This window comes from Mesoplodon densirostris, chromosome 1 (genome assembly GCF_025265405.1).
Source record: "Mesoplodon densirostris isolate mMesDen1 chromosome 1, mMesDen1 primary haplotype, whole genome shotgun sequence".
Taxonomy (NCBI): Eukaryota; Metazoa; Chordata; class Mammalia; order Artiodactyla; family Ziphiidae; genus Mesoplodon; species Mesoplodon densirostris.
Genome location: NC_082661.1, coordinates 224,967,000 through 224,993,262, shown reverse-complemented (window position 1 = coordinate 224,993,262; position 26,263 = coordinate 224,967,000). Strand labels below are relative to the sequence as shown.

The 26,263-nt window shown below is 43.7% G+C and overlaps 1 protein-coding gene across 1 annotated transcript in view; it reads left to right on the top strand.

Moving 5' to 3' along the window:
- The window catches only part of TBC1D9 (TBC1 domain family member 9), a 109,301-nt gene that overhangs the window by 47,575 nt on the left and 35,463 nt on the right, over positions 1 to 26,263 (top strand). The window contains exons 2-6 of the mRNA XM_060115713.1: positions 5,604 to 5,714; positions 17,890 to 18,008; positions 20,826 to 21,054; positions 21,494 to 21,755; positions 23,538 to 23,745. Coding sequence (XP_059971696.1) covers positions 5,604 to 5,714; positions 17,890 to 18,008; positions 20,826 to 21,054; positions 21,494 to 21,755; positions 23,538 to 23,745 — 929 coding nt within the window. The remainder of the gene's footprint in view (positions 1 to 5,603; positions 5,715 to 17,889; positions 18,009 to 20,825; positions 21,055 to 21,493; positions 21,756 to 23,537; positions 23,746 to 26,263) is intronic.

Sequence of the window (26,263 nt, the reverse complement as noted above, 5' to 3'; positions counted from 1 at the left end):
CGTCAGAAAAATGCAAATTTCAACAACAAATAGATAGTGCTTCTCATCCTTGAGATGGGTGGGAAAAAAAACTGATAATACGAAGTGTTGGAGATATTATGGAGAAACGGATATTCTCTCACTTTCCTGCTACGGGTGTAAATTGGCACAATCACTTTGGAAAGGAGTTTTGTAATGACGAATAAAGTCTCAACACACACCCTATCACCCAACAATTCTATTCTAAAGAAAGTGCTTGCATGCTTAAGGATCATGTACAGAGAATGATTGCAGTGCCTATTATAGCAAAGAAAAAAAAAAAAAGAAGATAAACCCAAACACCCTTCCTTAGGAAAATGGATAAGTTACAGTATATTTAAACAGCGGACTATTACACAATATTTAAAATGAATGAATCAGATTTGCAAGTATAGCCTGGGCAAATTTTACAAACATTGGGTAAAAAGGATTGCAGAACAATATCTACTCTTTATCATTAATGTAAATTTAAAAATATACATCAGTGTTAAATCTATATTCATGTACATACATAGGGGGGTCAAAGTATAAGGACCTGGATGGGAAGAATAAAAAACTGGAGGGTGGTGAATGGAGAGGGAAATAGAATTGAGGGGAGCACAGGGGGGACCTTTACCGTGTATGTTATATTTTCTTCTAAAAAAACAAAACAGATCTGAAGCAGATAAGGCCAAGTGTTAAAGTCGGAGTGGTGGGATATGTGTTTTGTAACTTTCAATACTTTTCTGTGGTTCTGAAATATTTCATTAAACAGTGGTGTTCAGTACGCATTAGCTGCGCTGCGTGGCTTGTGGGATCTTAGTTCCCCGACCAGGCATTGAACCCAGGCCACCACAGTGAAAGCACCAAGTCCTAATCACTGGACTGCCAGGGAATTCCCTAGTGGGCACTACTGTAGCTTCCGTATCAGGAGACAGCCCACTCCCCAGACCGCTCCAGCAAGGTCTTTGTAGGGCTCTATCTCTGACTGGCTACAAAGCTGAGGGAGACCAAGTAAGCTTTAGGATCTTGTCCACTTTAACATTAAATTATCAGGATCATCAGTAGATGGACTGATCATTGCCATGGGCACATCCCTATGTGTCCCACACTCTTCTGATACATCCCTGCCCCCAGAGGGGTGAGGGGCCACCCAGGAGTGGAAATGACTCTGTCTGCATCACATACCCTTTAGTGCCCACAGCTGGTGGGAGGCCTAAATGTACCAGTTCTGCAGAGTGTTTTCTGAATCTCCTTGAAAATAGCAGTTTAATGTTACAAGATGCCTCTGAGCTAATGTAATAGGTAGGTGCAGAGAAGAGTTATTTTGAGGACCATAATTTGACTGAGTTATCTCAGGCTATCAAAGATTGTTTAACACCAGAAATAGCTGACTAGAACAGCTGCTAAAACAGTGCTTTGTGCGGGAAATGATGAAAAGTTCAGTATTTTGACAGCCGCTTCAGAGGGATGAGTCAGTAATAAGACTTCTAAGAAAATCCTGATTGCTGCTTTTTTGGGGGGTGGCGGTGGCGGGGATTCTCTAGGCTAGATTTCAGATTTCCCATCTTCTAGTATTCAGTGTAGACAGAGGGTATAGGAGGAGTATTTTCTCTTTTCCAGAGTCTCGGCTCCTTGTCTCAATAGAGATTAGACAGCAGCACAGTAATAACTTATTATTTAGGTTTTCTAAAAATACCTAACTTGTCCTTTCATCAGACGGGTGTTCAGGGCTCACTGTGCTCCAAGCAAAGTGCGGGGTCTAGGGGTCCAAAGCAATCAGTCAGACCTTGCCATCATGGAGCTCCCAGTCTGGAAAGAGGAGAAGAAACGGAACAAGGCAAAATGTACATGTAATTTTAAATAAATGCAGTGGGTATTACAGAAGCAGAACTCAGAGGGAGATCAGGGTTAGAAAGAGGTGTTGTGAGATAATTAGGAGTTTGCCGTTTGAGCTGGTGGGAAGTGGTCTTTGACGGACAAGCACAACATTCCAGGTGGAGAGAAAATCCTGGTCAGTGCTACAAAGTGAATGGAAGAATGTATTTATTGAGTTGACCAACTTTGAGTCTCAATTCACGACATTACTTTCTGTTGGGATATCCAGGGCCTTAAGTTTTCAAAGGACTTTTACAAAATGTTTCTAATTGTATATGCACCTAATGTGAGTATCCCAGTAGTATACTGTCTATAATTTACTTTCAAATATTTCAGCATGGAGCCTGTGGTAAATATGGACGAGCCTGTTAGTGTTCATCTAAATCTTCATGGACATGCGCTCAGGGTTGCTGAGCTAGCATGTAATCAGAAGCCCTCACTCCAGGGGACTCTCCTTGAAGCCACTCAGTTTTCTTTACCTCTGAATAAAGAAGGTACTTCTTTACTGGAGGTTTTGTTAATGAGGATAATGGATGGTGGAGATGGATTGTAGTTGGGGACATTTGTGGTGGTCAAGATGGGCAGATAGGGTTGGACCGTTTCAGAGGTCTTCCCTCCTTGGTGTTACAGACTACAGAAGTCTAGTGAGATGTGAAAGATGGGGAAACTGAGGCTCGGAGAGGTTGGGTCTGGGAGTTGGCAGAGCCAGGACTAAAGAACTCCAGAACCCGGACTGCCTCTCGTCGGTTGCCCTGCCCAGTGATCTGCGCTCGCCCTTGGAAGAATCTATATCTACCCTGACACTCTTTTAGAGGCTCATTAAACCACAGAGGCTAATCCTTGACTGTGACTCCTTAACCCCGGGCTGAAGTTTGGTGCCCTAGAAACAACGTATGTGAGACTTCCAGTATTTTGATTCAAAAAGAGGGAAGTGGGGCTTTCCTGGTGGCACAGTGGTTGAGAGTCTGCCTGCCGATGCAGGGGACACGGGTTTGTGCCCCAGTCCGGGAAGATCCCACATGCCGCAGAGTGGCTGGGCCTGAGAGCCACAGCCGCTGAGCCTGCGCGTCCGGAGCCTGTGCTCCGCAACGGGAGAAGCCACAACAGTGAGGGGCCCACATACGGCAAAAAAAAAAAAAAAGAAGAGGGAAGTATTACCAACATTCGGTTGTTATGAGGGATGGATTTGTATTTCACATGTCTTTGTGTTTCTAGTTAACACAGAAGGCAATCCAGTTTAGCTAGCACTCTTCTGCTTTCCCTATTAATACACTCTACCATCTGCAGATAATTGAAGAGTAATTAGAGGTCCTTCCGGTAAATCCGAATCACCATATACAAAACAAAAATGCACACGTGTGTGGTATTATATGGAAGACGACTCCTTGGAAAACTCTGAAGACTCTAAATATTTGATTTTTTGATGTATTTCATACAGGCCAGAGCAAACAAATGAATTTATTTACCCTTTAGCGAAAGTTTGTTTTTCCTGGAGTATGCAGGTCAGTTAATGGTCGCTGTGGTCTGCCGTGAACCTAAGTGGATTCCTGGCCTTGGACAAAGACCAAAAGGACAACTGTAGGGCTGCCCCATGTTAACCTGCCCTAGGCTTCTTGCTTAACCCCAGGTTCGGGAAGGCAAGTGCTATTACAACCACTTTACAAATGAGGAAATGAAATCCACGAGAAGTTAAATGGCCTGTCCACGTGCCCCAGACCTGGTCATAACAGAGTCACAGCCAGGACGGAGCTGTGGCAGAGCAAGGGAGGCAGGGGCCTTTACCTCCCCCTTCCCGGCCTCAGCTACCATCAGTTCCATACCAAAGCCATCCTTAGTAACCATGCAACCTAAGTAAAAGTAAAATTAAAGAAGGGAGGGTCGGGCTTCCCTGGTGGCGCAGTGGTTGAGAGTCCGCCTGCCGATGCAGGGGATACGGGTTCGTGCCCCGGTCTGGGAAGATCCCACATGCCGCGGAGAGGCTGGGCCCGTGAGCCATGGCCGCTGGGCCTGTGCATCCGGAGCCTGTGCTCCGCAGTGGGGGAGGCCACAACAGTGAGAGGCCCGCGTACAGCAAAAAAAAAAAAAAAAAAAAAAAAGAAGGGAGGGTCTTGGCATGTTCTAGAGAGGTTGCCTAACCCCTCCTTCCAACCAGCCTCTTGCCCCCAAACCTTATTGTATTCAGTCTTTAAGAACAATCTTGTGGGACTTCCCTAGTGGTCCAGTAGTTGCCTCTGTGCTTCCACTTCAGGGGCGGGCATGGGTTGGATCCCTGGTCAGGGAACTAAGATCCCACATGGAGCACGGCATGGCCAAAACAAAACAAATCAGCAACAACAAAAAATCTTGTAATCATCATATCATTTCCATTTTACATCATCTCATTTTCCATTTTGTGAACACCAAGACATTGGAAAAAAATGTCCTAAGATTATTCAACTAGCCACAGTTCCTAACTGGTCCTTCTGAGTCCAAACCCTGCTCTATGCTGGGTTGCATCTGACTTTAGAGGAATTATGGGCATTTACTTTATGGAAATCTTTTAGATTCATCCTGCCAAGCAAGGAATCCTGTTTATTTGACTTTGTAGAATTTGTGTGTGTGTGTGTGTATCCGTGTAATTTTAGAATAGTATAGAAAATGTTTGGTGTCTAATCCCAGCTTGGTGCAGATAAAGGAGGCACACCTTCCTGGAGGGGGGATGTTGGCTGAAAGGTGGTTATAAGAGAATTTGCACTCCTGGCAAGAGAAGGCACTGCCTCTTCTTAAGTGAGCATCAGTACACTGGACATTTGTATTTCTCACCCATAAATTGCTAAGATCGTTTGTTGAATGTTCCAGCTTGCCTCGACTTGGATGATGTGAGTGAGTTTCCCCCAGGACCTGGCAAGATCACTGAGGTTGCCAACCTGAAGAACTCAACTTCGTGCTACCACAGTACCATTCCTGATCCTCAGCCTAATTACTACATCTTTGCAGAGCTGAGTGTAGACCAGGCTTCAAGCATCTCTGCTTATAACGATTGACGTGACAAATGGCAAAGGACTCTGCCGTTGTGATGGCGAAATGCTTGTTTCACAGCCCCGTTCATTTCTAAATGCAGCCCTAAAATACTGCTTGGCCCTCTCCCCTACTGGATGATAAATGCCTTAGGGACTCTGTCTTATTCAACTTTGTGCCCACAGGGTTTGCCTTGAACATAGTAGGCAGTTATTGTTTGCTGAGCTGAACTGTACCTTCTCAATACAAAAGAAAAGTGAGGCACACGAGAATAGTACATGGGGCAGCCTGGTACACGGACTCAGATGTACGTCACTGGTACCTGTGGCTTTGTCAAGTTACTCAAATTAAGGATTTGTTTCTAGGATGCTAAAGGGGAGAAAATAATACACATTGGGTGTAATGTAGGTAAAGCAGAGACCCCAGGATATCAGTGCTTAATACCTTATTTTTTTTATTTAATACTACCGCGTGCCAGGGACTGAGCTAGGAGCTTTGCTGGTTTTGCTTCTGAAACCAGTGCTCTTTTAGCTTGTGCAGTGTCTCTTGGAGGTGGGTGGAGCAAGTAACGTAGAGTCACCATCATCACGTCTGAGAGGAAAGTTTTGTCCAGGTGGGATGCGGTGGGAGAGGGCTTGTTGGCAGGTCCCCCGGAAGGGGAGTGTCCACGCTGCTGCCTCTGGGGATTTAGAGGAAACCCTTACTCATTTCTTCCCCTTTTCTGCCCTCAGGCCTCCTGGTGGGCACCCTTGATGTTGTGTTGGACTCCAGTGCCCGGGTTTCTCCTTACCGCATCCTGTACCAGACTCCAGATTCTTTGGTCTATTGGACCATCGCCTGTGGTAAGTACAGTGTTTGGAAATATGGAAAAAAGTTATGATTAACAACTTTCTGTCAGAAGGGAAGGAACATTTAATTGTGAGATGCAATCGCTTCGTATTTTAGGGTAAGTGACCCTAGCCATTTCGACAGATGAACCCTAAACCTCAGTGCTTAACATCATAAAGGTTTCTTTCTACCTCTGGTGAAGTCTTGTTTGGGTCCTGTGGCCGTCTCCATCTGCAGTAACACCCTCTAGAACACAAAGGCTCCAAGGTCAACTTACGAGGAACGTGCGGGAGGTGGAGGCACACCTGTGTTTCACTTGCTTGACCCAGAACTGCCACCACTTCCACTCACACCCCATTGGCTAGAACTAGTCACATGGTCCCAGCCTGTCTTCAGGGAAGCTGGGAAAATGATGGAGTCCTGGGTGGACTAAGTAATACTTACTTATCCCAGTGCAGTCCTTCCTACTGAGTAGGGATTGTTTATTTCTCCTGATGATAACCTGTAATAATGTGCTGGGATGGTGGTAAACAGTCATGCTGTTCTTGGATCTCTCACAAGAACCACCAGTCCAAAGTGGCTAAGAGTTTTTTAGTTATTTGTTTGCATGTGGCTTTTCAAATAACCATAGGAAGAGCAAGGGCACTGAACAGTTACCTTTTTTCTTTTCATTTTTTCGCCTCCACTTGATTTTTTTTTAATTAATAGATTTTATTCTTTAGAACAGTTTTAGATGTACAGGAAAGTTGAGCAGATAGTTTGGAAAGCAGCCAAATACCCTCCACATACATAGTTTCCCCTATGATTAACACCTTAGGACGGAACATTTTTTCCAATGGATGAACCAATATGAATACATGGTTACTAGAGTCCTTAATTTATTTAGATTTCCTTAGTTTTTACCTGATGTCCTTTTTCTGTTCCAGGATCCCAGTCAGTGTACCATTTTATATCTAGTTGATGTATCTCTTTAATCTCCTCTTGGCTGTAGAAGTTACTCAGACTTTCCTTGTTTTTGATGACTCTGCCACTTCTGAAGGATAACGGTCAGGTATATTGTAGAATGTCCCTCTGTTGGAATTTGTCTGATGTTTTTCTCATGATTAGGCTGCGGTGATGTATTTTTTTTTTTTTTTTTTTTTTTTTTTTTTTTTTTTTTTTTTTTTTTTGCTGTACGCGGGCCTCTCACTGCTGTGGCCTCTCCCGCTGCGGAGCACAGGCTCCGGACACACAGGCTCCGCGGCCATGGCTCGCGGGCCCAGCCGCTCCGCGGCATGTGGGATCTTCCGGGATCGGGGCACGAACCCGTGTCCCCTGCATCGGCAGGCGGACTCCCAACCACTGCGCCACCAGGGAAGCCCTGATGTATTTTTATGAGGAAAATCACAGAGATAAAGTGCTGTTTTCATCAGGTTATGTCAAGCAAGGCCACATACTGTCCAGATGATTGACGACTGATGATGTTTTTGATCACCTGGCTGGAGTAGTGCTTTTCAGCTTTCTCCACTGTCAAGTTACTCTTTCCTTCCCCTTCCCACACTGTCCTCCTTGGAAGGAAGTCACCGTGCACAGCCCACATTTACAGAGTGGGGAGTTTTAACTTATTCAATTATTTTTATCACTGTGGACTCATGAATATTTACTTTGTACTTTGGGTTACAATCCAATACAACTTTATTTTGTTGCTCAAATTATTCCAGCTTTGGCCATTGGGAGCTCTTTCAGCTGACTTTATTCAGTTTTTAAATTGATCTCTGCTTGGTAGGAAGTGTTGTGCTGGGATCTAAAGATATAAAGATAATTAGATCTGGCCCCTGCTTTTGAGAATACAAGGAAATACTCAGTTCTAGCCCAGTGTGAACAAGTACCATACAGTGCCATTGGATGGTGAGGCTTCCAACTAAAGACAGGAATCTTGGCCGGCCTTCTACAAGGGTAGGGGGAATTATGTGGGTGTGATTTTAGGCTGCTGGAAGGCTCTGGTGCCCTAGCAATGCACCCTCAAGGATTTAGTAGCACCGAAATTCTAACATTGTAGTTGTATCCCTTTAAAGTTATTCTGGTTCAGATGCAAATAGCTCCATGAGAAACAATGAAATGAATCAGCATTTATGCATTCCACTGAATGAAGGAATGGCATCTGGAGTGGGCAGGGAGAAAACCACCCAGGAGTGAAGGGAATAAAGGATAAAGGAAGAGAGAGGCTGGGACCCTGAGGAAGACAGACTTATCAGTGTAACCCCATATAAGATAGAGTTCCAGCCTTCTGTGCGGTTCATTCAACACAAAGGGAAACACCCAATAGCTACTGTAGAAGGGGAGGTGCCCTGTGGAAGTTGGTTGGGAAAATGTCACCTTTAGTTGGCGAACAATGTAGAATGGTGTTAAAATAGACAGGGGAGCCAGCAAGTGAAGAAAGAGAAAGGAGATTAGAAATCAGGCAGAACCACCAACGCCCCTGGACTTAATGAGGGTTTGACACTTTCACTCACCTTCCAGCTCTTTCATCACTTGTGCCTGGAGGCTTTTGAGAACCTGTGCAGCCTGGAGGCCCTCAGAGCCCTCGGGTCTCTTGGCCTACCCAGGTCAATGCACGTGTATGGGGCTGTGACAAGCTGGTTTCGACCTGTGACTCTTTTTTTTTCCACCCCCTCAGCCCATCCTTTTTTGCTCCCCTGTTACCTGACGTCACTACTCTTCACTCTGTTTCTGGGGCTTTGCCATTCTACTGTCGACTTTAAAAAGTACGCAACGTGAGTGTTGCGAGTTAAGTTTTATTGGGGGCAAAATGAGGACTCTAGCCCGGGAGACAGCATTTCAGATAGCTCTGAGAAAATGCTCCAAAGAGGCAGGGGGGAAGGTCAGTAAAGATGTGATTTTTGTGAAGGGGGAGTACATACAATCAACACATATTTTTTTGCAGAAGGTTTCTGCTAGTCACCAGGAGCAGACGTCACCATGAAGGATTTTAGTGGTTTTCTAGATTTGAGGAGCTGCAAGAATTGGGCTCATAAAATCAGCTCCTGAAAATATCTATCTGAAGACCTGTTCTGCCAGTTTTTCCCAGAGCACAGAGTGCCTACTTTCTGGTCTCCACCCTGAACTCCTTTCATAGGGTGTTGAAAGTCAGCAGCTTCGGTAGCACAGGATTTAATACTTGTAGAGGTAGATGGCAAGTGCCAGTGGCAAGTACCAATTTGTAGTTGGCAGAAGCTCTACAAGAGCCAGGCAGAGGCTCCTGTGAAAGCTCCTGTGGGGAAGAGCCCAGAGTTACAAAGCCGAGTTATTCCTGAGTTATCTGCCAAGCCAAGGCTAAGGAACACTGGGCAGTAATTGCTGATGTCATAATTTATACCTCAAAGACATGTACTTTTGTTTTCCCAGTAAGTGATGTCTACCACAAGTGCATGATCTCATTATAATAAACCCAGAGCGGTTTTAGCTTTTGTATATATATTGATTACACGTAGAGACAGCTCCAGGCTTTCCTTGTAGAAGACACCACGGAAGTGACAACCATTGTGAAAGTCCCATTCACCCACTAATTGTTCCTTCTTATCAGTGTCTCTCTGAAACCCAAGTGCCTGGCTCCCTTTCATGAGAAGATTTTAAGAGCACAAGCTGCTACCTTAAAAAGGATTCTTTGATAGGCTGACCTTTCGGTGTGTAATTCTAAATGTTGTTTTTTTGTAAACTACAAAGTTGGGATTTGGTGGGACAGTATGGCAAGGGCTTTGTAATTTGCTCTAGTTTCATGAACCGTTGCTGTAAGAGAAGCTCCAGCAGAAAATTGGATGTCCAACTCACTGCCCTGTAGAATCCATAGCTTTGCAAAACCTTTGTTTTATGCCATGGGCCTTGTGAATCTTTGCTTTGTGTAAATTGAACTAAGGGCACATCTACCATCAATGTCTTCACCTAGGCCACTTTCTGTATGAGAACAGTAGTCTGAGTGGTAAGTCCTAGTCGTATGATTGCCTTAGACTTGAGCCACATGAAGCCAGGCAGAACCTAGTTTTGGACCTAGTCTAACTTACTCCCAATATAGTAATCACCCAGCCCTTAACAGTAGGAACCATACAGAAAGAAGAGGGGAACAAAAAACAAGAGTTCTTTGGTGAAACATTATTTTCAGATACTTCTTTTTATTATCTTCTATCATCTGTATCCAGATTGGTTTGAAGAAATTGATTTTTATGTTTCTTTGGCACTGAGACCTTTAATTGGGAAGGGGAGCCCAATCCCTGCCTAAGTAATGACTCTTTCTTTGCACTGCTACCCAAAATGAAGCCATCGGTCTCTTTGGTGGATATTCCATTGTGCCATCAATTCCAGCCTACGGACTTGCATTTTCTTCAGTGGTTTGTGCGGTAAAGTATCAGTTGTGCCATTTCTTTCTTTTATTTTTTTTTAATTTTTAATTTAATTTAACTTATTTATTTTTGGCCAGGCCACACAGCCTGCGGGATCTTAGTTCCCCGACCAGGGATCGAACCCACGGCAACGAAAGCACTGAGTCTGGAAACCACTGGACTGCCAGGGAATTCCCTGCCATTTCTAAGAACATAAAGGAAGTAGTACCATAGGAATTGGTCCAGTTGGCTTTGCTGAGCTGCTTATACTCTGATAATTCTGCCTCCCTCCCACCAGTAATTGACTATTTCACAGCTGTGCTCTCACGAGGGCACTAGACAGCTGCAGGCGTTCCCCCAACAGCTGGTGAAAACCAGCTGGCATTGGTACCCCAGAGGCAGGAGAGAGCCCAGTCCTTTGCACCCCTTGAGCTTCAAGGTACTTAAGTAGACAGCAACCCATTTGGCTCTCCCCATTAGAAGAACTGGAAGGTTCAAACAATAAGAAGGGTTATATAGCCTCATGAGAATATGGGCACATAGAAATGCAGGTAGTTCCAAGGACATAAAGGGCTCTGGGACAGAAGAGTTACAGTTGGAAAGATAGAAGGAAATGTTGACAGTTCCCTCTGGATACATCTGACCTTCCAACAGGACTGATAAAGGCAGTGGGGTGGAGGGTGTGTGCTTGATGGACAACTCACTGATAACACAGCCCTGAATGGTACCTCGATTCCCCTGCCCATTGATTAATTTCCCTTTTCTTCACCATCTTAGAACCTAATCTGGGCCTAGATAGGCATTCATTTTCAGAACTGAAAGATAGATTAGCCACCACCTTGTCCAACACTCAGATTGTGATAGGGTACAGGGGCAAAGCGAAGTGCCCAAGTTCACATTGCTAGTTATAGCCAGTTAGTGCAGGGCTGAGATCAAGTTCTCAGGCCTCCCCACGCCCAGCCCAGTCCTTTTTAAGCGGCACCGTGCTGGCTTTTATGATTAAACATTCTTTTAGTTGGCAGCTGGTAAGACCATGAGTTTAATGAAAGGTTGCTAGTTAAACATTAAACATTCTTTTAGTTGGCAGCTGGTAAGACCATGAGTTTAATGAAAGGTTGCTAGTTGGTTCTGCTTCTGCTGTTTCTCTACACTAGATAGCGAAATGGTGGGTGATTTAGTTGCCTTCCACATGAGATATACCTAATGTAGAGGTTGGTCAGTGTTTTTTCATTCTTTCTTGGTCTGGGTACCTCAAGAACTGTTCTTGTATCCTTGGGAACACAGCAGCATAAAAAAAAAAAAGTGCTTTTTTTCTTTAAGCAATCATGTTTATTGCAGGAAATTAGAAAATGTAGATAAGCAAAGAAAATAAAATATTAAAAAACAATAATACCACATTATAAATCTTCACCTTCCAGACTTTATATATATGTGTGTGTGTCTATACAGATATATGTCTGTACACATATATATATGTGTCTGTATATACACATATATGTATAGACTTTCTATGTCAAGAAATATATGTCTATAATGTCAATTTTAATAGGTAGATAATATTTTACTGTGTTTATAATGTAATTAATCTAACTTATGTGCTATTTTTTGGAAATCTAAGGGTTTTTTCCCCTAATGTTAACTGCATTTTGAAAAAAACCTTAGTGAATATCCTCTGAACAAAATATTTCCACATTACTTTAATTATCACCTTAGGATAAATTTATAGAAGTAGATATGCTGAGTCAAAGAATATGCATGTGTGTGAGCCTTTTAGTGTCATTAGCCTGATTGCCCTCCAGAAAGATAGCCATTTACATTCTGTCCATCAGGGTAGGAGAGGACCTTGGCATTTAAGTAAAGTAAACAAAATAACGACATCAACCACTAATTCTTACTGCCAAGTTTGGATGAGTTACCTGGGCCTCTCTTTTCTCAAAGTGATTATAAAGCTATGAGCATCCTGTTATGACCTTTAAGAGATTATAAGCAGAGTTATGTAAGAAGCTTATAATAGTTACACAAGGATTGTTCAAGTAAAGGCCTGCTTTACTTCAATCATATCTACGCTTTTCAATCAAAATATAATAGTGTCAGGGCCAGAGAGATTTGTGCTGAACATATGGTCATCTGGCAACAGTTCAGCAATTGGTTTCTTAGTGCTCTGACCTCAGAAGTTAGAAGTGTCTTCTGCATCACATTTCAAGAGGAGATCTTTGTGTCCTGTTGCTTATGATGATAATAGCAAAGTAACTGTTTATTTAGTGCTTTGTATGTTCCAGACCTGTGCTAAGGACTTTATGTGTATTATCTTCCTTAATCTCTAGCACAAACTGCTGTGGTAAGTGTTGTTACCTGCGTGTTACAGATGAGGAATCTGGAGCACAGAGAGGTTAAGTAACTTCTCTGTGCTCACAAAGGTAGTATGTGGCACGGTAGGATTTGAACCCAGGTGTACTTTTTTGACATCAAAATCTGTGGTCTGAGCCATTAGGTAATATGGTCTCCCTGATAATCAGGCCCCTTATTACCGCAGAGGATCTAACCTCTATGCATACTTACCACACGTCTAAAATATGTCAGGAGGGGCCACTGTGCAGCAATTAAGAGTGTAGGTTATGGAGGCAGAAAACTCTGCATTTGATTTCATAGAAACATGAGTTTCCTACTTGTAGGATTGCTGTGAGCTTGCGTGTCTATAGTGAAAGCATGGCGCTGGGCCTTGGTTAAGCACGAATGAGTAATAGAAAACATTTCATTATCACTATTTAACCTGTTTAAAATTTTAGCTTTAGTTGGATGTGGATTTTTAAAACATGAATCTCCCTTTTGTTTCTAAAACTGTTCAAATCACCACATTTGGGGATGTTGTATCTCTTGCCCTCTCCAGATACAAGTCTGTCCTTTTTCTGGGTGTAGAGAGTACAATGGTGGGTTTGTAAATCCTACAGGGACAGCAGGTGTCACTCCAGTGTATTGGGTATTGCCCTTGACTTTATTTAGTATTTAAATTTCAAAATTATCATCTTTGGGGCTAAGGTTGTATGTGGCTAAGGCCATAAAATAGATGGTTCCCTTTATTTAAGTAGCTTCAAGTGCTATTTATTTGAGGACTGGATAGCTCTGGGATCCAAGCAGCCTGTTCCAGTATCTGAAAATACTGGATTGGTTGCATTTTAATCTCTGGAAGGTTTAGTGGGTTTGTTTTGATTTGTTTTGTTTTCTGCTGTGTCACAAGAGGTTATTATTTTTGCTTGTACACTCAAATATATACCTACCTGTGTGCATACACACACTCTTGATCGGTAGGAATTTACCATCTTAGATATTCTGGAATTCAGATTTTTAAGTCAGTGCTGCAGTCCCAGGGCCAAATGTATTATTATTAATCATGCATCACAAAAAAAAATATCGACTGAATAGCTATCAGTGGGGCTGTAAGCCTTTGTTCTTAATCCTCAGGGGCCAGATACAATAGAATCAATTTTGTGGGTCCGTCTTAATGCTTCTTTCTTTTTATTTCAAGTGGACTTCATGTACTTTAAGGTACATCTCAAACCAGATGAGAAATTAGACTAGGCTGACTTAGTATTTTCCATCAACTTGGATAGTCTTTAAGTTTTGCCCAGGTATACGCACAGGGCCTGTGGCTGGTATTCTGAAAACAAAACAAAACGCAACACTGCAAATGATAAAGATTCTCATTTTTCCAAAATTAATTTCTAAATACCCTTAAGCCCCTCAAGTGTTGATCTGGTTTTTCCCACAGCAGAAAGCTTTACCTTGGATTTCCTGAAGGCGTCTCATACCCAACACAGCTTTCTTTGTTGTTTCAGCTGATTGCACAGTCGCGTCAGCTTGTTTTTCCTGCTGTATCTCTGTAAATGCAGCCTTTCCAGAGAGTTGACTGCCAAGTCCTTCCTTTCTCTTCTGAGCGCCTACCACATTTTGCTCAAACTGTTGGGTAAATAGACCAGCCCCCATTTCAGAGTCGTGGCAAAAGAGCTTCGTGTTATCTCACTTTACACAGTAACAAAAGGAAAATTCCAGGCTCTTAAATATGGCAGCACTTGTGCTTATTTTCTTGAGAAATGAAAGAGCCATTTATAAGGACCATTGAGGATCCCAACATGTTTCTTTTGGAGTTTCGCTGGTTCCTAAAGGGTGGTCCGGCCAAAGGGTCAGTGGCTCTTGAACTGTTAGCAGGACGTTTGCTCTGTGATCTCTGAGAGGTACCGTGGACTTTTTGTTTGTTCTGGGACGAGAAGTGGACACCTGCTTTCAGAGATAATTTTTACTAGATTGGCATCTTCAGAATGTGTCTTGTGTGCTGGGGGAGGGAATCCAGCCCTGCCTTGTAGGTATCCTCATGCTTCCCGTCTCCAGAGTCTGGAGCTTTGAACACCTGTCCTCATTTTTTGTGCATTTAGGAAAGTGTTCAGAGACTATGGTGCATTTGCACAGTAAATATAAATGTAAAACGTACATTTACATTTCTCTCCCTGGAAAGTATCTGTTGGGTATAGATCGGAATCCATAGTTAATTCTTGAAACTACCATTGGCTGATGGCATTTGTGTCTTCTTTCCTCAGTTATGGTGTTAATGGTTCCTTATAATGGTATGCAAAGTTCTTCCTTATCTACACCCCAGTCTTCTGTAACTTTGGAATCTTAGATCTGGATATAACCAGAAGAAACCTCTGAAACCTCTTTGATAGCATAGGAGTGGTCCCAAAGCACCCAGCAATCTGAAACAGTTGAAAACCTAAAGATACTGAGCTTTGACATCCCAGCGCCTCTCCTATACATGGGAGCTGTAAGCAGCTGGTGATGACTCCAAACGGCCAGCCTTTTCATGGGACAGTGACAAGTGTGGGAGAAGCAACAGGAGATGGAGGATAGCAGAGAAGCAGCACAACAGCAGCAGTGGGGGGAGGGGGAAGTGGTGGTAATTACCGACAGAAATGTGGGGATTTACATCCCAGGCAATGAGAAGTAGAGAAAAGAGCTGGTAGTCATGTTAGGTGGTGGCAGGTGGAGGTTGTGGAAATGACGGACAGTGGGGCAGGTGAAGAGGAGGAGGTCTTGGGGCAACAGAGAAGGCAATTGGGGAGGGGGAAACAATGTGAGTAGTAAACCTGAACTTCGATACAAGTGTGCTGAGATGGCTACTTGAAGACGGGGATCAGCCATATAGACCTTCATGTAATAACCATGAAAATCGGAGGTATGAGTGAATGTTTGTTGAATGAGTGCATGTACGCATACACCATTTCCACCATGGCTCTGTGTTTGTGTGTGTGTGTGTGTGTGTGTGTGTGTGTGTGTGTGTGTGTGTTGGGGGTGATGGGGGGGTGGGCCTGTATGAATAAGCACACAAAAAACTGAAGGCAGTGTGTGCAAAGGTGAAGGCACACCTGGTCTGCCCTGGGTCTTGTAGCCGATGGGCTTTTCTGTCCAGGATAACCAAGGAACAGTGAGGTTGACTTGTGGTTAGATTCCACCACCAGTATAACAGGGACTGTAAGGTCAAGTACCTGGTGTGATCACCTGGTAAAGGGCAGCACATGGTGGGATACCAGTCAACAGCCAGACGGCCCCGGCTGAGCCAAGGGATGTGTGCAAACCAGCCTCTGGAAGGCACATCTGCGATCAACATAGGCAGGGGCGGAGGAGGAGCAAAATCAGAGGCTGGGAATTGTGCCCAGTGGGTCTGCAGAAGTCCTGCAGTCCCGTGGGTGGCCGGAAGTGCCTCTGTCCTGAGGTGTGAACATCTGACTGTTGCCAGTAGGTACAGATGGGATGGCGGTTGGAGGGCACGTGGCTGGCATTCACTCTGGACTGGGCTCTGTATCACAGCCAGTCACAGCTGGTGATGGGAGTGACCTGTTTACAGACAAGGAAGGGTGCAATATGCTTTAGAAAATTTTCCAATCCCTGTTTAAAATTTTAAAGTCTAAAATGTTTAAAGCTCTCTGGCTGACTCATTCCCTAAATATTCCAAATGGGCATTGTACTTTGCATCTGAACAGTGTTTTCTACTTTCCAAAGTGTATCTATAGGCATTATTCCATGTGACTTTTTACAATATTGCTCTGATATGAGTAAGGGGTTGGGTATTTTTATCTGTCTCCATGTTACATGTAAAGAGTTTGAGACAGAGAGAGATATGAAGCAAACTGTCTAAAGGCACCCCACTGGCTGGTGGCTGAGAGGGAGGGGAACCCAGGTATCCTGAGTTTTACCTCTTGCCATGACAACGTAGTACTGAGTCATTGATTGCTTTTCCACGTGGTTGACTATGGCCCTGAAAGAGTGAGCCATGGAAAGTGCCTGTGAAGAGCTCCAGACAATCTCTTCTTTCGTGTTTCCGTGGGGCTGCCTCTCCTCTCAGAAATTTGCTCTTCATGCTCTACAGAAGCATTCCATGTAGGCAGTTTTTGGTGCTTAGGCTTAAAGTAAAAGAAAATGAACGTGGGTTTGGTTTGGATTGGTTTGGTTTGGTTTGGTTTGGTTTTGCCTTTCCTCGATCAGCGGATCTGAAACCCCTCAAGCCTGCTTCTTATTCTGCAAGAGATTTTAGTTCTGTTCCTCACAGGTCTGAGTATAATTGTGGACACATTTGTATCTTCGACCTTTCCCAGTCAGGCACAAGAGTGAGATTCTGAGATAATTTGAATTGCTGGTGACGAAGAACAGAGAGAAGCCATTTTAAAGAAATCAATTAAAAGATAACTTGGGGGCTTCCCTGTGGCGCAGTGGTTGAGAGTCCACCTGCCGATGCAGGGGACGCGGGTTCGTGCCCCGGTCCGGGAGGATCCCACATGCCGCGGAGTGGCTGGGCCCGTGAGCCATGGCCGCTGAGCCTGCGTGTCCAGAGCCTGTGCTCCGCAACGGGAGAGGCCACGACAGTGAGAGGCTCACGTACCGAAAAAAAAAAAAAAAAGATAACTTGGAAATCTAAGGAAACATCTGAAGGGGTGAATCATTCTTTAATTCTGAATTTATGTATATGATATGGATGATTTCTAACACACTGTTCTTCTGCAGGATCATTAATGATTCCAGAGCAAGAAAAATAAATTGTTTTTAAAGGAAGGCAGTTTATTACAGTCTTGACAAACACGTTGTGTTGGCATCCCTGTTATGCCCTGCATTTGTGAGTAGAGAGCAGGGTGCCAGGTTATCTGTGCTACGAGGCTGAGGTTGTTTCAGTTTAGACGTTGCCAGGCGAGGTGACTTATGCTTCTGCTCTCTGATTTGGATGGAGGGTATGAGGATGACCTCATCCCATTACAATTCAGGGCAACTGTGCTGGTGAGAGCCGGGCTGCTATTCCCTAGCGATAGTGCATTTTCACATCTCATTCATAATTGAAGGGAGTGAGGATCATTTTTTGCCCATTATAGGAGGTGGTTACATCAGCTCTCCTGTGACATACCAGAGCCCTCATATTGTTGCAACTTAACAGCTGTAACCTAGTAGCCTACAAGATCTGCGTTACCCTGAAAAGTGCAGGTCCTCGGGGGAGAAAAGGGGATAGGGCTAAATCCAGAAAGTGAACAGGAGAAACGTTGCTGCCTTCTACTCTGAAAGCCTGTCCAAAAAGTTTCTGTACTCACCTGATCAGCCGTGACCATAACACAGTACTTACTCTTTGGGTTTCCACATCCTTCAGCATCTTCTGTGTGTCCCTTCTGAAGGAGAGAAAGCGTTTGAAGGCAGAGCTGGTGGGAACAGTGTTCTCCTTTCATGGCACTGCATATGGATGAAGTGAGCCTGGTTTTTAAAGTATCTTTTACTTGCTGACATCTATTATTATCATTTTACCTTCGTACAGGTGGGTCCAGAAAAGAAATCACCGAACACTGGGAATGGCTTGAGCAGAATCTGCTGCAGACACTCTCCATCTTTGAAAATGAGAACGATATCAACACATTTGTGAGAGGAAAAATACAGGTAGTGGTTTATTAATATGGAAACTTTTTTTTTAAAAAAAACCTTTTCACTGGAAAGAGTTTCAAACTTACAGAAAAGTTGCAAAAATAAAAATTGTATAAAACACACCTGTAGACCCTTTACCCATGTTTCCCTGTTGTTAACAATTTATCCCATTTACTTTATTATTTGTAGGCTCCATTACTCTATTTTAGAGGAATTTCCCCCAGATGCTTCAGTGTGTATTTCTAAGAACAGAGCTCTTCTATTAAATAACAACACAGTGTTAGCAACAGTTATCGCCTGCAGTAAATTTAATATGAATACTATAATAGTTGGCACATATTCCAATTTTGTTAAATGACCCAATAATGTCGTGTATAGCATTTTTTTCCATTCCAGTGCAAGATCCAGTCTAGGAAGCTATTGGATTAGTTTTTTGTCTCCTTCAGTCTGGATCATTCAATTACCTTTCTTTGTCTTTTATGACATTACTGTTTCTAAGTGTATGGTTGTTTTTTTAATAGGACATTTTTCATTTGGGGTTTTATCAGGTGCCCCTGACAAAAGATTTTGCTTCAGATTATGCATTCCTGGATGAGACACTTCGTAAGTGATCCTGTGTCCTTTCCTGAGTGTCTTTTCTGGAGGCACGTGACACCCGTCCACCACCCATTGGTGATATAAACCCAGCAAAGTGCTAGCCAATTTCTCCCCTGTAGAGTTACCACTTTTACCCTTGCAATTTTCTGTAGGAGGACACTTTAAGGTTCCACAAATATCCTGCTCTTTATCTACATTTCTCCCTTGCTTTAGCATCCATCAGCGATTTTTTTTGTTGAACCAATCTTTGTTGTGATGGTTTACAAAATGACGGTTTTCCAACTCCAGTGTTCCCTCACATTTACTAGCTGGCACTTCCACTCTAAGCAAGAGCCCTCCCTCTATTTACCTTTTTATCTGTTTATTATTGATATGGACTTGTGGCTTCCTGTGTTTTTCAGTAGCTTCTGTTTCATTGCTGGGCTTATTTTGGTACTCACCCTCTCCCAGATTTGGCTAGAGCCCCTATCAATTGCCTCCTTTTCTAAGTAAGATAAAATACTGAAACATTCATTATATTTTTAAAAATTAATTAATTTATTATTTTTGGCTGCATTGGGTCTTCGTTGCTGTGCGCAGGCTTTCCCTAGTTGTGGCGAGCAGGGGCTACTCTTTCTTGGGGTGCATGGGCTTCTCACTGTGGTGGCTTCTCTTGTTGCAGAGCATGGGCTCTAGGCGTGTGGGCTTCAATAGTTGTGGCTCATGGGCTCAGTAGTTGTGACACGCGGGCTTCAGAGCACAGGCTCAGTAGTCGTGGTGCACGGGCTTAGTTGGTCCGCAGCATGTGGGATCTTCCCGGACCAGGACTTGAACCTGTGTCCCCTGCATTAGCAGGCGGATTCTTAACCACAGTGCCAGCAGGGAAGCCCCCCAACTGCTACTTCTTATTAGTGGTTCTCATTCAGTCCCTTTCATCTATTCATTTATTTATTTCTTCTTTTCATTCTTACATATTTTTGGCTCCCCATCTGAAGGCACTGATAACTTTGAAATGTCACATAGGCTGTAGATGTGTGTGCCAACTGGGAAAGGTATTTCCATTCCTCTTCTCTCTGAAGTGGCTTCTTCTCCTCCTACACAGAGGTCCAGTGCCCTCATGCTGCCTCCTGGCTGTCTACAGTTCCATAGGATAGCACGCTACCAAAGCCTGCTCACCCTCAAAGCAGCCGATGTCTAAAATGGATCTCCCCTGGCCTCCATCAAAGCCAACATCTCTATTCTCTCAGTGGAGTAGCACCAAAAGTAATTAGAGGAAACAACCTTACCTTAGATACTCTCAGGGAAGTACATTGCTACTACCGATGCCAGCCATTCAGTTCTCCCATATGACAGAAGAACAGGAGTCAGCAACTTGGTACTTAGTTTTCCAAGTTAGTTTTGCTAACTCAAACAATTTTAGACTTTTAGAAATCTGTGACTCTGCAGGACACAATAAAGACTAAGATATGGCCCCTTAAGATACATGCTAATTTGGAAAGACAACATATACCCTTTTAAACTTTTTTAAATTTTTTATTTATTTAATTTATTTATTCTTGGCTGCATTGGCTCTTCATTGCTGCGCGCGGGCTTTCTCTACTTGCGGTGAGCGGGGGCTACTCTTCGTTGCGGTGCACGGGCTTCTCATTGCAGTGGCTTCTCTTGTTGTGGAGCACAGGCTCTAGGTGCGCGGGCTTCAGCAGTTGTGGCTCGCAGGCTCTAGAGCACTGGCTCAGTAGTTGTAGCACACAGGCTTAGCTGCTCCGCAACATGTGGGATCTTCCCGGACCAGGGCTCAAACCCATGTCCCCTGCATTGGCAGGCGGATTCTTAACCACTGTGCCAGCAGGGAAGCCCTGGAAGGCGGATTCTTAACCCCTGGACCACCGGGGAAGTCCCTCATTGAGTTTTTGAGAAAGGCAGACGTTGGTTGACCTTTGGGATAAATCTATCATGATAAGCTAGGAAAAGTAGTAGAACTAGCAAAATCTTTTCATTCTAAGTGAACTTAAAAAAATGATTAGTACCAATAAACAGATATTAAAATTTATATTGCTCTTTGGAAATCTTTTAGTACATAAATGCTGCTTCTTAATTGGCTTAGAATTGGGGAGTTGGCTTTGAAAATAATTCAATTTTTTTAAACTCTAGCCTTAGAAATGTTTTGTTCCTTTCCAATTATGTACAAGATACGGGAAAAAGCAGCTCTAGTCATAGTGATACCAGTTGTGTGTTTTGTGCTTTATCGCTTCTTAGGGCATCATTGCAGAGTATAACAAAATCAATGATGTGAAGGAAGATGATGACACAGAGAAGTTCAAGGAAGCCATTGTGAAGTTCCACCGGCTGTTCGGAATGCCGGAGGAGGAGAAACTCGTCAACTATTACTCTTGCAGCTACTGGAAGGGGAAGGTTCCCCGACAGGGTTGGATGTACCTCAGTATTAACCACCTTTGCTTTTATTCTTTTCTGATGGGAAGGGAAGGTGAGTTCTCTAGAATTTCAGAGGGAAGCGTTTGAAAGTCTACTGAGGTTTGCCTGCCCTGAATGCATAAACCACATCCAAACATCAACAGTAATAAATCTGTAGTTGTAACTGAGCCAGCACTATTTTGTGATGACTTAACAATTGAATTCAATCATTTTTGGCTCCACGGTTGTAACGAAATTAGTTATGAAGTAGGAAAGATTCACCAAAGGTATAATTCATTTAGTAGACATGGACTTAAATCCGTACTAATTGTAACTCAGAATTTTTGTGGTCCAGGTTTGTCTGTTAAAACTAACAAACAGAACAATGATAAACATGGGCACGTAAACTCAAAGGAGGTCAGTGAAATTGGGGGGCAGGGTTGTTAGTTTCCAGTATCTTGAAAGGATTTTGAGTAGCTGTGTGTTAACCCAGCCTTGTTCCCTGTGCTCAGCCAAGCTGGTTATCCGGTGGGTGGACATCACTCAGCTCGAGAAGAACGCCACGCTGCTTCTGCCTGACGTGATCAAAGTGAGCACAAGGTCCAGCGAACATTTCTTCTCCGTATTCCTCAACATCAATGAGACCTTCAAGCTAATGGAGCAGCTCGCCAACATCGCCATGAGGCAACTCTTAGACAACGAGGGGTTTGAACAAGATCGATCCCTGCCTAAACTGAAAAAGAAATCTCCTAAAAAAGTGTCTGCTCTAAAACGGTAGGTGTCAGAGACTTAGAGTCTTTTACAGACTTTAGAAGCAAGAAACATATCTGTTCCTTTATGAAAGTTATCCTTTTCTTAACAACTTCAAGGGGTTCAGAACAGTTTTCCAGGTATAGATGCAAAACTGAAAAAGACTACCTAAGGCACTCCCAGTTCATTAAGCGAGGCAGACACGACCAGCTCCAGTGCAATGGGATGGGACCTCTTCTGTTCCTATGAGCAGAGCGCCATGAGCACACACATGGGGAGAGGGGCAGAGTGTGTAGGAAAGACCTCTCAGTGGAGCTGCTTGGAGCTGGGCTCTCAAGACATGGTAGACATTACTCATTCAGAGTCAGTAGGATGGATATTTCAGGCAGAGGGAATAACATGATGGGAGAAGCACAAGGGAAAAGCACAGAAGGAAGTTAGTCCATCACACGTGTGAAAGGTGGCTGGGCATGAGATGAAGCGAGGCTGCAGAGAGGCCTGGAAGTCTGGATCTGGGCTAGAGAGAAGGCGAGGGAAAAGCTGATGCTCTAAAGTGTGATGGTATGCATGGAATTACCTCTAACTGAGGTGGGGATGAGGGAAGGAAGAGCATGTCCAAGGGATATGAGGGCTCAGTTTTGATCGTGTTGAGTTGAGTTGCCTGCAGGACATCAAACTGGAATTGGTAATCATTGCCATACAGCTAGTACCTGACAAGAAGTCACGGCAATTAAAATGCCTTTGGTGGTTTGAGACATGTTTTGATAGAGTAACAAGAGGATGGGTTACTGCAGTGGGTTGAATAGCATGTGAAAGGCAAGGCAAGGCAAGGCAAGGACATTAGGACAGTACGGACTGCTTTTTCAAGAAATTCAATGGTAAAGGAGGGGGCTTGCTCATTTTAGAATGAAAAAGATTTGACCAGAGGATGGTATGAAGTAGGCAGATGGGAAGAATTTGTTGGTGAGGGGTAAGTGCAGGGACAGCAGGGAGCATGGAGATAAAGCTAGAAGAAAATGAATAAAAAGTGACATCTCATAGGACATGGAAAAGGATGCTTATGTATGCTGATACATCTCCCTTTGAAACAGGGAAAGGAAGTAGGATGACATGAGGATGGAGTTGGTTTTGGAGACAGGAGGGGGGGAATTGGAGTGCCTATCTCTGCCCTGTGAAGCCAGAAACTGGATCGTCAGGGGGCTGAAGGAGCATACAAGCTTGAGCAAAGAGGTTTAAATAACTGCCATGATGAACAGGAGAAAGGAACTCATTAGGGAAAAGATCATAGTTTCCTGAGGACCCAGATGAGGTTAGATACTCTGGTTGTCCTGGAGGTGGGTCGTTCTTGTGTTTTGGGCAGTTTTATTGTCTACTCAATGCGGACAGTGCCAGTCAGCAGATTCATGTGGCTTGCGTGTATTTGCATTAGGTCGTTCTTAAAAGATAAGGCCCCAAGAGTGGCTCTGGATGAGTCATGGATAAATGTAATCATCTCTTAAGAAATTACTGTATTCTTTTAGAAAGAAAATTATTTCCTGTCCAGGCCTTGTTTTCCTAAGATCCTTTGACATTCACAGATACTGATTGCAAAATGGCTACACAAGGGACCTAAATATATTAAAATAATTTCATTATGCTTTGGGGTCATAGTTTGGAGTTAACGTCAGTAGAAAGCCAAGAAGGTAGGAATAAGTCTCACAAGATGGAGGAGGAGAAAGATGGGCTGGGGAACCTCCATTGCCGCATCATTTAGAGGTACTGAAACTTTTATTTTGTGTGGGGTGAGTTATTTTTGTTGCTTTCCAGCGATCTGGATGCCAGGGCAAAGAGTGAGAGATACCGTGCACTTTTCCGGCTGCCCAAAGATGAAAAATTAGATGGCCACACAGACTGCACCCTCTGGACTCCATTCAACAAAATGCACATTTTGGGGCAGATGTTTGTGTCCACAAACTACATCTGCTTTACCAGCAAGGAGGAAAACCTGTGCAGCCTCATTATCCCACTCCGAGAGGTAAGTGGCAGGTGAAAATGGAACTTTTAGGGTATTTTAAGAGTTTTACTGGTAATAATTTTCTGTGTATCTTTTACCAGCCGTAAGTTGGCTTTTAACCACAGGTGAGTGTTCATAATTCTTTGGTGGAATCTGCCACTCTTTTTTAATTTATTTATTTATTTTGCGGTACACGGGCCTCTCACTGTTGTGGCCTCTCCCGTTGAGGAGCACAGGCTCTGGACGCGCAGGCTCAGCGGCCATGGCTCATGGGCCCAGCCGCTCCGCGGCTTGTGGGATCCTCCCGGACCCGGGCATGAACCCGCGTCCCCTGCATCGGCAGGCGGACTCTCAACCACTGAGCCACCAGGGAAGCCCTGCCACTCTTTTATTTGTTGTCATTGCTCTAAGTGACCATGGGAACTGCGAGATATTTTCTTCCAGAGACAGCTGATATTTTAAAATGTAGATTTCATTCTTGTTCCGGTAAGGTGAGGTCAACAGAGCAGATGACTGTCATTGAAAAGATTGCTTGCTATACTCACAGATTCCACTAGAGGGGGCACGCCATGCCGTGGGGACCACGCAGGGAAGCACCAGGGTGAGCCAGCCGGCAGAGAGGCTGGGGAAAGCATGGGCAAGAGCCTTTATTGTGGTTTCCATGGGAAGAAACAGATGAGGTAGGGTAAGCAGGCTTAGGATTGGCAAACTGAATAATTTTGGCAGGCTCCAGGGCAGAGGGCCTATCCCTAGGTGTCTGGTATCTGGCCCTGGGGTGATGAGGGCAGGTGAATGTGGCCCTGAGTGTGAGAGCAGATATAGGAGGTCACTGGGGTACGGGCTTGGATTGGTTGGTTTGCCTATAAAAGGCCTGCTCACAGGTGAGTCCTTTACTATCTCCAGGGGTTGGCTAACTCTGGGTCAAAAAGGCCCCAAGATGTGAAAACATCAAATACAGAAGCTAGAAAATGTAGTTACTACACCTGACTCACAGCCTGAGCAGCTTGGTCTTCAGAGGAGACAATCTAGGTTGTGAATCAGAAAGCCAAGCGTTCAGATCTGTCCGGTTTGTCGATTCCTTGCATTAGAACCACTGGGACCGCTGGTCACAGTGGCAGATTCCTGAGCCCACCCCAGATCTTCTGGATCGCTGCAAGTTTTGGAGTCTGTATTTTAATAGAGTTCCAGGCTGATGCCCATAGACAGTGAAGACTAAGAAACATTATTGTATCTGGGGTGGAGGTGGGTTCTGTCGTGTCCTCACAGTGATAGATTATTCTGGTACTCGTATGGAAGCCTTGCTGTTTGGGGTTGAGAAGCAACTCAAAGTTAGGATGTCAAGGGCTGGCAGACCCGCCGTCTCTGACCTGGTAACTTTCAACTTACTCTAGACCTTTTCTAGAAATTAAGGCGGTTAGAAGCTTTGGCTATTTAATCAAGAGTGACCCTTTATTAAGATTCTCTAGGGGCTTCCCTGGTGGCACAGTGGTTGAGAGTCTGCCTGCCGATGCAGGGGACACGGGTTCGTGCCCCGGTCCGGGAAGATCCCACATGCCGCGGAGCGGCTGGGCCTGTGAGCCATGGCCGCTGGGCCTGTGCGTCCGGAGCCTGTGCTCCGCAACAGGAGAGGCCACAACAGTGAGAGGCCCGCATACCGCAAAAAAAAAAAAAAAAAAAAAAAGATTCTCTATAGTAAAGGATTCAAGTTTCCTTCTTTTCTCTTTGTTAAAAAAAATCATTTATGTAAGCAAATTTTCTTGTTTTTTTTTTCTTGTTTCAAAAATATTGCATCATTATCACAGAAAATTAGTAAAAATACAAATAAAAAGGAAACAAAATTCAGTCCTAGTCCCACCCTTCAAAGACGACCACGTTAACATTCTGCTGTACAGCTTTTCAGGCTTTATATGCATTGCTGTGTATATGTCATTTATATTATTTAGATATAAAACATAAAGAATTTTTATTTTTTTCTTAATTCCCTTAACAGTGGGTGTACACTAAACTTTTCCCCATATCATAAAATATTCTTTTACAATGTAACTTTTAGTGACTGCATATTATTCCATTAATGGATATGTATAATTTATTTCTTCTTTTTAGGTTACCTGTGCTTGGACCTTTGCATTGTTTTTAGTTTTCTCCCAATCATATGTATAATTTTCCTTAATTGATAAATTCCTAGAAGTTTAATTGGTGGATCAAAAAGAATGCAAAATGTTAAGCAATTGAAAAATCTAGTTCTCCTTCTTATAGGGTGAACTAACTGGTATTATAACACATTTGGAGGCCAGGAATTGTTGGGAGTGAATTCTGAGATGGATACTTCATCAGGACTTACAATTGGCTCTGAAAGGCATTTCATGACTTTTTCCAGCAAACTTTGTCTTAGGGAGTTACTAAACTCTGTGTGTGTGTGTGTGTGTGTGTGTGTGTGTGTGTGTGTGTGTGTGTGGTGTAATTGACATAACATACTAGTTTCAGGTGAACAAAGTAGTGATTTGATATTTGTATATATTATAGAATGATCACCACAATA